This window comes from Pristiophorus japonicus, chromosome 6, assembly GCF_044704955.1.
Source record: "Pristiophorus japonicus isolate sPriJap1 chromosome 6, sPriJap1.hap1, whole genome shotgun sequence".
NCBI lineage: Eukaryota > Metazoa > Chordata > Chondrichthyes > Pristiophoridae > Pristiophorus > Pristiophorus japonicus.
The window spans coordinates 222,443,066-222,458,936 of record NC_091982.1 but is presented as its reverse complement, the minus strand read 5'-3'; the positions used below and the strand labels follow the sequence as shown (position 1 = coordinate 222,458,936).

Genomic DNA, 15,871 nt, shown 5'->3' with positions numbered 1-15,871 from the left:
TTGAATGAAACTATTTAGCACTGTAAAATAAACTGGTCATGGTGCTCAAATCACTGAGGTAGGCATATTTTGAAATTTGGCATGGCTGGACAAAAATACGTTTTAAATGCAAATTAATATAAAATCTAATTATTTGTTAATAAAAGTAATGTAGTATTAATCTTTTGGCGCTACCAGCATTTATTTGTATCAAATTCATTCTACATGCATTAACGTTTCGTGATCAGTGACATAAATTAATGGAAAATTCTCCATCAGCAGAGATATAAACCACTGTAATCCCTCACCTTGATTTCTTTGCCAAGACTTTCCAAGGAATTAATATCCAAGCCCTCCTTGCAGGTCTGCAAGCAGGAGATAACTTTCCGGCTCTCAATCTTGCCTGGACGAATAGATAAACCAGCAAGGCTACCATGGAAAAACTGGGCAAATCGAGGTTTTACAACTTCCCCACCTAAAATAATTTAAAAAAAATCAATGTCTAGAAAATACAAGTACAGCTTCATCTTCTTACTTAATAGACAATGTCCTACTGTCCTTGTCATACATAAACAAGCAGGGTGATACTGGTGTTAGAGGCTGATAATTTCTAACATGCATACATTTCCCAATCTTAAATCTCTGTTTACAACAAAAAAGCACTTTTTGCCAATTAGTCACTACTTTAAGTTTTACACTAAATACGTTTGTCTTCAATGCATTTTCTTAAGTCCTCTTATTTCACCAACTTGTTACATAGAGCAGTTCCTGCTGGAAAGGTAGTTTCTGTCAGTGGTTTCTGTAGAACTATTATGATTTTTATTATTATTATTCAAATATGGTTATTTCTGTATTAGAAAGACTTAAAAATAAAGAAAGACTTGGATTTATATAGTGCCTTTCATAACCACCGGACGTCTCAAAGCGCTTTACAGCCAATGAAGTACTTTTGGAGTGTAGTCACTGTTGTAATGTAGGAAACACGGCAGTCAATTTGCACACAGCAAGCTCCCACAAACATCAATGTGATAATGACCAGATAATTTTTTTTTTGTTATATTGATTGAGAGATACATATTGGCCAGGACACTGGGGATAACTCCCCTACTCTTCTTTGAAATAGTGCCTTGGGATGTTTTACATCCAATAGAGAGGACAGACCGGATCTCGGTTTAACACCTCATCCAAATCATCTCTGACAGTGCAGCGCGTCCTTACCACTACACTGGATTGTCAGCTTAGATTTTTTGAGCTCAAGTCCCTGGAGTGGGACTTGAACCCACAACCTCCTGACTGAGAAGCAAGTATGCTACCCACGGAGCCACAGTTGACATATAGCAAATAATGCAATGTTTGAAACAGTAATACAAACACGACAAACCAAATAAAAAAATAAAAAAATATTTAAAAAGGCTTTCTTTGTCAAAAATATAGTCTATTAAAGCCATCTGCATCAGCCCTGCCTTGCATGCAGTGCAGAAGCATATTTTTAACAGAATGGATTATGACTCAGCACAAGGGACACTCCTACTTCCATGATCAGAACATAACATAAGAACATAAGAAATAAGAGCAGGAGTAGGCCATACGACCCTTCGGGCCTGCTCCACCATTCAATAAGACATGGCTGAACATCGAACTCAACTCCACTTTCCTGCCCGATCTCAATATCCCTTGATTCCCCTAGACTCCAAAAATCTATCCAGCTCAGCCTTGGAATATATTCAGAGACTCAGCATCCACAGTCCTCTGGGATAGAGAATTCCAAAGATTCACAACCCTCTGAGTGAAGAAATTCCTTCTCATCTCTGTCTTAAATGTCCTACCCCTTATCCTGAGACTGTGCCCCCTAGCTCTAGACACTCCAGTCAGGGGAAACAACCTCTCAACATTAATCCCCTTCAGAATCTTGTATGTTTCAATAAGATCACCTCTCATTCTTCTAAACTCCAGAGAGTATAGACCCATTCTGCACAATCTCTCATCATAAGACAGCCCTCTCAACCCAGGAATCAATCGAGTGAACCTCTGTTGCACCGCCTCCAAGGCAAGTACCGGTATATCCTTCCTTAGATAAGACCAAAACTGTGCACAGTACTCCAGGTGTGGTCTCACCAAGGCCTTGTATAATTGCAGTAAGTCTTCCTTACTCTTATACTCCAACCCCTCTTGCAATAACGGATAACATGCCATTTGACTTCCTTATTGCTTGCATTAACAACATGCAGCTTTCTGTGTTTCTTGCACAAGTACTCTCAAATCTCTCTGACCACCAACATTTAAAAGTTTCTCACTATTTTAAAAATATTCTGTTTTTCTAGAATGCCTGCACATTATGCTTATTCATTCATATCCCCATAAGTATTCCCTTGTATAGACTAATTAGAACGCATCAAGAATAGCATGGAAACAACAAACTGAAAAGATCTCCATTGCATTTGAATAACATACTCAGGATAATAAAATAAATATCTGTTTTACACTCTGGTATTCATGGACATGCCTGGTCACTGAAGAGATTGCAAAGTCTCTGTTTAAAGAATGGACTCAGTCGAGAATATTTTCGTGGACTTTATGTTTTTTTTTCTCTGAGGGTACTTTCCCTGTGATGGGGTCACCCTGTGCAGATATGTGACAAGGCTGGTTTGTTAAAATTCCAGAGATCGCACGCCATTTGGCTGTGACAAAGAACTGTCAGTCATCCAGAATGTACGGATTCGCCCTAGCAAAAGAAAAGGGGCTCAGATATCTATAAACTATGCCATAAACTATTGGAAAACCACTCTAATATGCAAACGCACTTCTCACCTCCATCTCAGAAGAGAAGGAGAACAATGGACCCACTAGCCTGGCCAGAACAAGAGAGGCCAGTTCTTCCCTACACAAAAGCGGAGAGATGTCCCAGACCCAGGGCCATCAGTCCAATACACATGGGTCTGATGGCCTATCACCGACTAAGCACCAGAGTGCTTAAAAGCAAAAGGATTTTGAATATTGGCAGGAGAGATAAGGGCAGCAAGACTCTTTTAAATAGACTCTTTTCCACCATTCTCTAGCATTCTGGAGCATTCTCCAGCATTCGAGCGTTCCCCCTCTCTCACTCCACCAAGACCGACGTGACAAGAAGGACCAGCTGAGCGATCGAGACCAACTGGTGAACCAGAGTGCCAGGTGAGCTGTGTGGGGTGTAAAGGGCTCAGAGTTTTCTTGGAAGTGAAGCTTTTTCGGGCTATTCTGGAGAGGGAGCTTCATGCGACTGGGTAATTTGCTGATAGGGGGGAGTTAGACTCCACCATAGCAACAAGGAAATTACTGCATGTCACTGGCCCTCAGTGTTGTACTGTATGTTGTTTTAACCTGGATCTTATTCTCCATAGAGACACTGATTTTGTTTAGTAGTGCATGTTTTAGCCAGTGTAAGTTAGACCAAATAAATAACTGCGATTTTTCACCGAAGCTTTACTGTCCGTGACTTATTCCATTTAGACTCGAAATAATAATCCCCAGGTATAGAATTCTCGTAAGGCGGGGACAATTCGAACCGTCCATCTAGCCATTGGGCTAGGATCAAAACCGCTTACATCTCTGGCTTGGCTTTTCCTACAGTCTCAGCATTGGTTCAGTGATAGCCTGTTTGCCTCTGAGTCAGAAGGTGGTGGGTTACATACGAACATATGAAAATAACGGACAGGTTATTGTTATATTTTGTGCATCACGATTAGACACCCCGTTACTCACCAAGCACCATGTAATTGCCTGAGAGAGACGAAAAACCAGATAAAAACCCATGGTGCTGGATTTTCGGTTGTCTATAGCCTCAGTTAGAGGCCAGAGGGGGCGTTAATGCGAGAGTCAGAACTTAGCGACCGGCTCGTAGCTTTTAGTGCCTCGATGGAACATTCATTCGAGGCTCACCGGGGGCGCAAGCCGCTAACGCCTGGCTGATGATCAGTCCGATCATGACGTTTTCCTGGTGCAACGCGCACGCTTGTGCCCCGGTCGCGAAATTCGGTGCGTGCGCCTCATTGAGCGCCTGCCAATAACAATTTCTGGAAAAACAGTCGATGCAGACTTGCAGAGTCATTAACTGGTGGCTATTTAAAGGGATGAGGAACCGCTTCCCTCGGAGGTCATATTCAGTGCAATGTTTACACAGAGCACGGTGCGTGAGCCCCCCAGTTTGCTGTGGCAGGCAGACGCAACAGTACAGGTTGAAAACAAGTGATTTTGAAAACGTTAGTGGTTGCATTGCTATGCCGTGCCTTTAAGACTCGGCTTTTCCCAGGATCTGATTTGGAGTTCCGCGCATGAGCAATAGACGTGCAAAATGTACTGACCAAACTTTCATTATCGCCCCCCCAGCTCTGGTGTGCAACGGCTGATTTATCGTCCCTGTCAGTTCTTTGACTGATTCTGATAAATTTCTGGGCAAACTTTTTCAAGGCGCTAAAAGTACTGCTCCATCTAGGTTCGCATCTCTGCCACAACAGAGGTGCAAACGAATTTTCCCTCAAAATCTTGCACCATCATATCTTTTGTGATTTAATCTCTCCTGCCTTCCACCCGATCACAGACCTTTCCTTTTGTTCTTTCTTCCCCTTCCCCCTTTCCTTGATTCTGCATTTGCTAACCTCTAACTTTCTCTAGTTCTGATGAAAGGTCATCAACCTGAAATGTTAAGTCTTTTTCTATTTCCACAGATGCTGCTGACCTGCTGAACATTTCCAACATTTTCAGTTTTTATTTTAGATAAAAACCCCAAGGTCATTCAGGGAAAAGAAAAAAAATTGGGAAAATTCCTCTCCCCCTCCACCCGCTAAAGGTGATCAAAGCTGGTCCAGCAGACCACACTGCCCATGACTTATAATACTTGGCACCTACCTCTTGTATAACTTCTGATCTCTGCCTCAGCCAGCTCCCTTTTGAAGATGTACAGTGCATCAGCACTTACTGCATGAGCTGCCAACTTGTTCCAAAAGTCGACTGTTCTCTGGTTGAAGCTACACTCCAGAGACTAGAGCATGTAATCTTGGCTGACACTTCAGTGCAGTACCAAAGGAGTGCTGCACTGCTGGAGTTGCTGTCATTTGGATGAGATGTGAAACAAAAACTCTATCTGCTCTCTCAAAATATGCTCAATAGGCTTTGTGTATGCAAATTACATTAATTAGCCACCAGGCCATGAGCTTGGTTTAATGTGTCATCTGAATTGGTACAATTAGATATTTTTCTCATGCCCAGTGCAAAAGGCTGCTATTATAAGCAAGCCCTAGTCTCCAATGAACTGAAGCACAATGTCTCAGATAGTGTACAATGCCTGGGATGAACGATAAGTCTCTTATGCTGCTGATAAACTCACTGGAAATAATTCAAAATGCCTAGTACTCTACTGGTTTCTGACTCAGACAATAACTCCAACAGACTGTATGGGGGCTACAAAATTAAACAGGAGCAAGAGCAGACACAGCAGATTTGACTAAATTACAATAAAATGGGATTTCTCACAAGTACTTTAAAATGGTTTCAAAAATAATAAACTGTATTGAAACTTTTCTAAATCTTGTAACTTGGAACACACATCTGTTGAGAAATTTATACATGAACTTTGTTATTCAAGAAGCCTTTTGTTCTGTCCCGGTGTCCTGACGATGACTGAACTGAACTAATTTCTAAATGGACAATTCTGAAGCATAAATACCCAAGATTGCTCTTTCCTTGATATAGAAACTCTTTCCTTTAGCTAAATTTCAAGGCCAGTGCACATTGGAATCGAGTCAACCAAGATGAAAAACTAACAACTTGGCAGATTCAAAAACATATATCTGTACAAAGATAGCAAGAAGTGTTCAGGTGAGATTTTAACACTAACAACTTTACAATTAAATATGAACATGTTAAGATCATCTTTAATTGCAGAATTCTAAAGCTGACTCAACTTGAATCAAATATTGGCTTTTTAATTAATGTGCAGCTTTCATTTAGAGGGTGACATTTAAGAATAAAACTATATAAAAAAATACATGGATTAATACTTCATTTTTTCCAGAGACAGCACCTGACAATATAATACTTCTCCCAGTGCTGAATTGAAGGGCAGCTTAGATTACACACTCAAGTCCTGGAATGGGACTTTGAATTCAGAGTGAAGAACTGTTATCTGGTCTGTTCGCAGGCCTGTTCACAGCACTCACAATACAGCCTCATTCTGTTCCATCAAAAAGGACAGATTGTAAAAGTGAAAGACTGTTTTTAAAGACAGAAATACATCTGTGTAACAACATTCAGAGTTTGAAGAAGAAAAGATACTTAATGCATAAACTAGTTGAAACAAAATATTTGTGGCAGGTAGGCTTTCAGTAATTCACATCCCTGACATGGCTTGTGCATAAACTGAGTCGCAGGCATATCCAGGAGCCCAGGGCCAGAGACGGCATAGGGCTTCAACTTAACGTACTCAAAGATTTAGGTGGTTTGAAAGTGTAATGACTGCTTTCTATTTTTGTTCTGGAATGTGGGCATACCTGATTGGCCCCTGCTAATCATTATACTTTACCAGTTATGCTCAATGCTTAGCATGGAGGAATCAGAAAATCAGGATAATCACTACATTCATCAATCCACATATCTTTTGTTAGCAAGATTAATCTAATTCAAATTAGGTCTAATAAACATAATGTATTAATATATTCAGTCTTTTTCACAAAAGGATTTTACGGCTTTCTGGCCTGGTGGCTAATTAATCTAATTTACATACACAAAGCCCATCGAGCATATTTTATTTAACGAGCTATTACCATAACATTAATATATCGTCTAAGTGCCGAATAGGAGAAATGATTCTTCCAGAATTATAAATGAAAATGTTGGAAACTTTACACTGCCAATGTCACAGCGCTTTATCCTGTGACGTTCTCAAAACTAAAACAGGCTTTCTTCATGAATAGGATTGTTCTGACAATTGAGTGGCTATTTGGATTACTTATGAGTTAACCACTTGCTGTGGGATTAAAGCAATGACGTGTCTAGACCAGGGCAACAGTTGTGCTGGTCTAGACACTTAGAATCATAGAAATTTACAGCACGGAAGGAGGCCATTTTGGCCCATCGTGTCCGCGCCGGCCGACAAAGAGCTATCTAGACTAATCCCACTTTCTAGCTCTTGGTTCGTAGCCCTTTAGGTAACGGCACTTCAAGCGCACATCCAAGCACTTTTTAAATGTGGTGAAAGTTTTTGCCACTACCGCCCTTTCAGGCAGTGTTCCAGACCCCCACCACCTTCTGCATGAAGAAATTTCCCCGAAAATCCCCTCTAAACTTCCTACCAATTACTTTAAATCTATGCCTCCTGGTTGTTGATCCCGCTGCTAAGGGAAATAGGTCCTTCCTATTCACTCTATCTAGGCCCCTCATAATTTTATACACCTCAATAAGGTCTCCTCTCAGCATCCTCTGTTCCAAAGAACACAAACCCAGCCTATTCAATCTTTCCTCATAACTAAAATTCTCCAGTCCAGGCAACATCCTCGTAAATCTCCTCTGTACCCACTCTAGTGCAATCACATCTTTCCATTGACTCTGGATCAGTTCCTATCGAGTAGAGGGTAACGAATGTAACCCCACTTTTTAAAAAAGGAGGGAGAGAGAAAACAGGGAATTATAGATCGGTCAGCCTGACCTCAGTAGTGGGTAAAATGATGGAATCAATTATTAAGGATGTCATAGCAACGCATTTGGAAAGAGGTGACATGATAGGTCCAAGTCAGCATGGATTTGTGAAAGGGAAATCATGCTTGACAAATCTTCTGGAATTTTTTGAGGATGTTTCCAGTAGAGTGGACAAGGGAGAACCAGTTGATGTGGTATATTTGGACTTTCAGAAGGCTTTCGACAAGGTCCCACACAAGAGATTAATGTGCAAAGTTAAAGCACATGGGATTGGGGGTAGTGTGCTGACATGGATTGAGACCTGGTTGTCAGACAGGAAGCAAAGAGTAGGAGTAAATGGGTACTTTTTAGAATGGCAGGCAGTGACTAGTGGGGTACCGCAAGGTTCTGTGCTGGGGCCCCAGCTGTTTACATTGTACATTAATGATTTAGACGAGGAGATTAAATGTAGTATCTCCAAATTTGTGGATGACACTAAGTTAGGTGGCAGTGTGAGCTGCGAGGAGGATGCTATGAGGCTGCAGAGTGACTTGGATAGGTTAGGTGAGTGGGCAAATGCATGGCAGATGAAGTATAATGTGGATAAATGTGAGGTTATCCACTTTGGTGGTAAAAACAGAGAGACAGACTATTATCTGAATGGTGACAGATTAGGAAAAGGGGAGGTGCAACGAGACCTGGGTGTCATGGTACATCAGTCATTGAAGGTTGGCATGCAGGTACAGCAGGCGGTTAAGAAAGCAAATGGCATGTTGGCCTTCATAGCGAGGGGATTTGAGTACAGGGGCAGGGAGGTGTTGCTACAGTTGTACAGGGCCTTGGTGAGGCCACACCTGGAGTATTGTGTACAGTTTTGGTCTCCTAACTTGAGGAAGGACATTCTTGCTATTGAGGGAGTGCAGTGAAGGTTCACCAGACTGATTCCCGGGATGGCGGGACTGACCTATCAAGAAAGACTGGATCAACTGGGCTTGTATTCACTGGAGTCCAGAAGAATGAGAGGGGACCTCATAGAAACGTTTAAAATTCTGATGGGTTCAGACAGGTTAGATGCAGGAAGAATGTTCCCAATGTTGGGGAAGTCCAGAACCAGGGGTCACAGTCTAAGGATAAGGGGTAAGCCATTTAGGACCGAGATGAGGAGAAACTTCTTCACCCAGAGAGTGGTGAACCTGTGGAATTCTCTACCACAGAAAGTAGTTGAGGCCAATTCACTAAATATATTCAAAAAGGAGTTAGATGAAGTCCTTATTACTCGGGGGATCAAGGGGTATGGCGAGAAAGCTGGAATGGGGTACTGAAGTTGCATGTTCAGCCATGAACTCATTGAATGGCGGTGCAGGCTAGAAGGGCCGAATGGCCTACTCCTGCACCTATTTTCTATGTTTCTATGGCACCAAGTTTCCACATGATTTACTCCTGATTTTTAGGAGCAACTGGTGTAGAACGGAGTACCTTAGAAATCGGAATTCTCGTCATTTAATTTGATCCAGTTCTAGTCAGTTAGAATAGTTTCACTTTGAAACAGAATTTTTTTTTCAAAAGGTGGCGTGTCCGGCCACTTACGCCTGTTTTCAAAGTTTCGGCAGTGAAAACTTACTCCAAACTAACTTAGAATGGAGTAAATGAAGATTTTTGTACGCTCGAAAAAACCTTGTCTACACTTTAGAAAATCAGGCGTAGGTTACAAATCAGGCGTAGGGAATGGTGGGAGGGGGGGGTTTAAAGGGAAGTTTACAAACATTAAATACTTCAGTTTTAAAAATAAAGAGCCATCATCAATAATAAGTGATACATACATCAATAAATCAACCAATAAATCAATCAAAAAAAATTAATAAGAAATAATTAAAAAAAAAATCAATAAATAAAACATTTTCTACTTACCGACTGCAGCACCGGGAGCCCTCCAACAGCATGCTGGGATCCCCCCCCGCCCCCCCCCCCCAGTGTGTCTCTGTCAGTGTCTCTATCTCTCTGTCTGTGTGTCTCTCATTCTCTGTCTGTCAGTGTCTGTGTTTCTGACAGCGAGGGGAGTGGGGGAGCAGAGGGAGGGAAGGGGGAGGGATGGAGGAGAAGGGGGAGGGATGGGGGAGAAGGGGGAGAAGGGGGAGAGATGGGGGAGAAGGGGGGAGGGGGAGAAGGGGATAAAGGAGATAGGGGGGGAAAGTAGATGTGGGAAGGGAGATGGGGGGGAAGGGAGATGGGGAGGAAGGGAGATGGGGTGGAAGGGATATGGGGTGGAAGGGAGATGGGGTGGAAGGGAGATGGGGTGGAAGGGAGATGGGGGGAAGGAGATGGGGGGGAAGGAGATGGGGGGGAAGGAGATGGGGGGAAGGAGATGGGGGGGAAGGAGATGGGGGGAAGGAGATGGGGGGGAAGGAGATGGGGGGGAAGGAGATGGGGGGGAAGGAGATGGGGGGGAAGGAGATGGGGGGGAAGGAGATGGGGGGGAAGGAGATGGGGCGGAAGGAGATGGGGGGAAGGGAGATGGGGGGGAAGGGAGATGGGGGGGGAAGGGAGATGGGGGGGGAAGGGAGATGGGGGGGAAGGAGATGGGGGGGAAGGAGATGGGGGGGAAGGAGATGGGGGGAAGGAGATGGGGGGGAAGGAGATGGGGGGGAAGGAGATGGGGGGGAAGGAGATGGGGGGGAAGGAGATGGGGGGGAAGGAGATGGGGAGGAAGGAGATGGGGGGGAAGGAGATGGGGGGGAAGGAGATGGGGGGGAAGGAGATGGGGGGAAGGAGATGGGGGGGAAGGAGATGGGGGGGAAGGAGATGGGGGGGGGAAGGAGATGGGGGGGGAAGGAGATGGGGGGGGAAGGAGAAGGAGATTGGGAAGGTGGGGGGGGAAGGAGAAGGGGGAGGGAGGCTGAACGGGCCGGGCCCGAGACTTCGGGCAGGGCCCGTCCCCAGCACCAGATTTACAGGTAGGTGGCGTTGAGTCGGGTCGGGGGGGTGGTGGGAGGGAGGGAGGTTCGGTTCGGGTCGGGGGGAGGGAGGGAGAGGGAGGTCAGGTCGGGGGGAGGGAGGTCAGGTCGGATCCAGTCCGGGGGGGGGAGGGATGGGAGCGGGAGTCGGGTCTGGTCCAGTCGGCGGGGGGGGGGGAGCGGGAGTCGGGTCGGGTCCAGTCGGGGGGGGGAGCGGGAGTCGGGTCGGGTCCAGTCGGGGGGGGGGGAGCGGGAGTCGGGTCGGGTCGGGTCCGGGGGCGCGGGGGGTTGGGGAAGCGGGAGTCGGTGTCGGGTCCGGTCCGGAGGCGGGAAGCGGGAGTCGAGTCGGGTCGGGAGAAAGCCGGAGTTGGCCGTGGGAGGAGCCTTATTCACGCAGCCCCAGCGAGGCCATTCGGCCAGGGCTAGGGGCTGCGTGCTTCGGGCCCCTCCCACACAGTTTCGGGCGCCTGGAGCTACTGCACTTGCGCGCCCACTGTAGCGTGCATGTGCAGAGGTCCCGGCAATGTTTGCGGCGCAGGGACCTGGCTCCGCCCCCTACAGCTCCTGCTGCGCTGCGCCGAGGGCCAGAGGACCTGCAGGGAGGTGGAGAATCTGGAGGGTTTTTTTAGGCGCACTTTGTGGCGCGAGAAACGGGCGTCCAGGTCGGGACTGCACCGTTCTAGGCGCGGCTCGAAACTTGGGCCCTATGTTTCTATGTAATGTGGTGACCAGAATTGTACACAGTACTTGAGCTATGGCCTAACTCGTGTTTTATATAGTTCAAGCATACCCTTGCTCTTGTATTCTATGCCTTGGCTAATAAAGGCAAGTATTCCGTATGCCTTCTTAACCACTTTATCTACCTGGCCTGCTACCTTCAGGAATCTGTGGACATGCACTCCAAGGTCCCTTTGTTCCTCTACACTTCTCAGTATCACTTCCTTCAGATACCTGATTGTAGAGTTCCTAATGCCATCTTCTACAGAGAGCAGTGATCGATATATCATATTAGAGGTGGGCAGGTGAAATGTTATAAAGAGATGCTATAGGCCACCTTAAAATAATCTCCATGCAACGAATGTCGAAAATAGACATGTAAAAAAAAAATTAGCATAGCATGGATTCATTGGCAAACACTACCAATAATGGTAGCACAGAGGCAGTGCAGTTATCCAACTAACACAGCTAGACTAGTACAAGTATCTGTACCCTATAAGAACATTCATGATCTTTTGCAGTCCTACATAATTATTGATTGAAAATTATTTTAATATTACCACCATACTTTTTTTAAAGTTATATGCATTGCTATAAGATAAAATCATTGTTTCTCTTATTTTTCAAACCTACCTGTACTTGAAGTTCAAAACAAAGTTGAGTCTTTGCTACTACTTACACTAGGTGGCATCTGAATTCAAAAGATCATAAAGCACAAATATTTGTATGAGCTCCAGAATTTGAAATGACATAGATAAAGAATGGCTCCTACATACGAAAATATGAAAAAGGACAGGAAAATACCAATAGGTCCACCAAGCCCACTGTAGCTGACTACATCATGAAACTGAAGTTTCATGTTCAGCCATGAACTCATTGAATGGCGGTGCAGGCTAGAAGGGCTGCATGGCCTGCTCCTGCACCTATTTTCTATGTTTCTATGAAACTTCCTCCTCCCGCCCCTATCAATCAAGCATTCTCCTGGGAGAAGCGAAAAAAAGGAAAATAAAAAACCTTTTGTCCAAATTGAGGAAAAAATGCTGTAAAATTAGTTTTCCAGCACTAAAAGCAAGAAAGAAATCTCTTAAGAGACTGCAGTAACTGCTATCAATAATCCCCAATATCAGTAATCCTCAGCTATTTCCTACAACTTGCAATGTCCTCAATTCTCAGGAGATCATTCTTTTTGGAAGGACTACAAGGAAATCCATATTTACCACATATTTTAGTAATCTAGTTCAGAGGCTGATGACGCTCCATGAAAATAAATAATTGCTGGCATTTAACCTATTTGTTTCCCTATTTTATACGCATGCCCCTGGGTTCCCCCATCCCTATCAAGCTCAGACAGAATCTGTCATCATTTTCAAAACCTTAATCATATGATCTTGATGATCTTGACATCTGCGATTCTCCAATGTAAAAGCCCCAGTTACTTGAGCCTCTCCTAATAGTTAAGAATCCTGAGGCTAAGTATCAGTCATGTTGCCCACTTCTCTTGCTCTGCAGAGGAGAGGCAATGTGCACAGAGGACTGGGAGAGGAAAATAACAAAGAATAGTTCAGAAATAGGAGGGATCAGACCGGGGGCAAATGCAAACACAGTCTAAGATGAATTTGGAGTGCATGTATGTAAATGCAAGGAGCGTGATAAATAAAGTTAGTGAGCTGCAGGCACAAGTTGCCACATGGGATTGTGATGTAGTGGCAATAACAGAGACCTGGCTCAAAGAAGGGAGGATTGATAACTTAATATTCTTTGCTACAAGGTATTCAGGAAAGATAGGGAAAAAAAGGGAGTGGCAGTATTGATCAAATAAACTGCTATAGCACTGGAGAGCAATGATGTAGTTGAAGGGCCAAGGACAGAGTCTATTTGATTAGCATTAAGGAACAATCATAGAATACAATCATAGAATGATTACAGCGAAGCAGGAGGCCATTTGGCTCGTCCAGCCTGTGCCAGCTCTATGCAAGAGTACTTCAGCTAGTCCTAGTCCCCAGTGCTCTCCTCCTGGCCCTGCAAATGTTTTCCTTCAGGTACTTATCCAATTCCCTTTTGAAAGCTATGATTGAATCTACCTTCACCACTCTTTCAGGCAGTGCATCCCAGATCTCAACCACTCGCTCCGTAAAAATGATTTTCTCATGTTGCCTTTAGTTCTTCTGCCAATCCCCTTAAATCTGTGTCCTCTGGCTCTCGATCCTTCTGCTAATGGGGACAGTTTTTCTGTTGGACCCTTCATGATTTTGAGCACCGCTATCAAATGTCCTCTCAATCTTCACTACTTTAAGGAGAACAACCCTAGCTTCTCCAGTCTATCCACGCAACTGAAGTCCCTCATTCCTAGAACCATTCTTGTAAATCTTTTCTGTACCCTCTCTAAGGCCTTCACATCCTTCCTAAAGTGTGGTGCTCAGAATTGGATATAATACTCCAATTGAGGCTGAACCGGTGCTTTATAAAGGTTCATCATAACTTCCTTGCTTTTGTACTCTATACCTCTATTTATGAAGCCCAGGACCCCGCATGCTTTTTCAAGCACTTTCTCAACCTGCCCTACCACCTTCAATGATTTGTGCACATATACCCTCTGGTTTCTGTTCATGCACTACCTTTAGAATTGTACCCTTTAGTTTATATTGCCTCTCCTCATTCTTCCGACCAAAATGTAACACTTCGCAGTTTTCTGCATTAAATTTAATCTATCACGTGTCTGTCCATTCCACTAGCCTGTCTATGTCCTCTTGAAGTCTATCACTATGCTCCTCACTGTTCACTATACTTCCAAGTTTTGTGTCCTCTGCAAATTTTGAAAATGTGCCCTGTACTCCCAAATTCAAGTAATTAATAGATATTAAGAAAAGCAGTGGTCCTCGTAATGACCCCTGGGGAACACAACTGTAAACCTTCAACTGGAAAAACAACCGTTCACCACTACTCTCTGTTCCCTGTTATTAGCCAATTTCTAATCCATGCTGCCAGTGTCCCTTTTATTTCATGGGCTTCAACTTTGCTGGCAAGACTATGATGTGGCACTTTGTGGAACACCTTTTGGAACAACAGAGGAGCTATTATGCTATTGGGTGTATACTATAGACGACCAAATAATGGGATGGAGATCAAGGAGTCAATTTGCAGGCAAACTACAGAAAGATGCAAGAACTACAGAGCACTGATAATGGGGGACTTTAATTATCCTAATATAGCCTGGGACTATAACAGTGTAAAGGGCAAAGAGGGGGAAGAATTCCTTAAATACATACAAGAGAACTTTCTTGATCAGTGTGTTTCCAACCCAACAAGGAAGGAAGCAGCACTGGATCTAGTTCTGGGAATGAAGTGGGCAAGTGGAACATGTATCAGTGGGAAAGCATTTGGGGAACAGTGACCATAATATCATCAGGTTTAGAATAGTTATGGAAAAGGACAAGGTATAATCAAGTGTAAAAATACTTAACTGGAGGAGGGCTAACTTCAGTGAGTTGAAAAGGGATCTAGCCGAGGTAGTGAGTAGGCAAAATATTAATTGAACAATGGGAGTGCATCAAAGAGGAGAAAGTTTGGGTACAGAGTGGACATATTCCCATGAGGGGGAAAGGAATGGCATCCAAAGCTCGAGCTCCCTGGATCACCAAATATGTCGAGGTTAAAATGAAGTTTTATGACAATTGTAAGGTTAATAATACAGAAGAGAACCAAGCTGAATATAGAAAGTACAGATGAGATCTGAAAAAAGGAATGAGGGACAAGGAGAGAATATAAGAATAGATTAGTGGCTAACATAAAAAGGAACACAAAATTATTTTATAAACACATAAATAAGGTAATCAAAGGAAGGGTTGTGCCCATTAGGGACCAAAAAGGAAATCTTCAAGTGGAGGCAGAGGGCATGGCTGAGGTACTAAGTGAATACTTTGAATCTGCCTTCACTAGAAAAGAGGATGCTGCCAATGGAGCAGTAAAGGAGGAGGCAGTAACAATATTGGGTAGGATTAAAATAGATAAAGAGGTGCTTAAAAAGTTAACAGTCCTCAAAGTAGAAAAGTCACCCGACCTGGATAAGATGCATCCTAGGTTACTGCGGGAAGTAAGGGTGGAAAGGGTGGAAATGGCGGAGGCTCTGGCCACAATCTTTCAATCCTCCTTGGATATGGGGGTGGTTGTTATGGTCTGGAATGCACTGCCTAAAATGGTGGTGGAAGCCGATTCAATAGTATCATTCAGCAGAGAATTGGATAAATACCTGAAGAGAAAACATTTGTAGGGCTATGGGGAAAGAGCAAGGAAGTAAGCTTAATTGGATAGCTCTACCAAAGAGCTGGCACATGCACAACAGGCCGAATGGCCTCAATCTGTGCTGTATCATTCTATGATTATATGATCAGTGGGTAACTATGGATGATGTCTACATGTCTGCAATTACTCAAACACAAATGCATCACGCTGTATATATCCACACTGAAGGGCACCTGTATAATATCAAGGGCCATTACACCAATATAGCAAAATCAGCCTGCACCCTATTCCATCTACATTCCTGAATTAGGGCATGTATCTTTATGTCAACAGTAAGCTTG

The 15,871-nt window shown here is 43.9% G+C and overlaps 1 protein-coding gene across 1 annotated transcript in view; it reads right to left on the bottom strand.

The window, feature by feature from the left end:
* Positions 1–15,871, bottom strand: part of clstn2a (calsyntenin 2a) — a 405,371-nt gene that overhangs the window by 41,614 nt on the left and 347,886 nt on the right. The window contains exon 10 of the mRNA XM_070884086.1: positions 288–454. Within this exon, the coding sequence (XP_070740187.1) occupies positions 288–454 (167 nt within the window). The remainder of the gene's footprint in view (positions 1–287; positions 455–15,871) is intronic.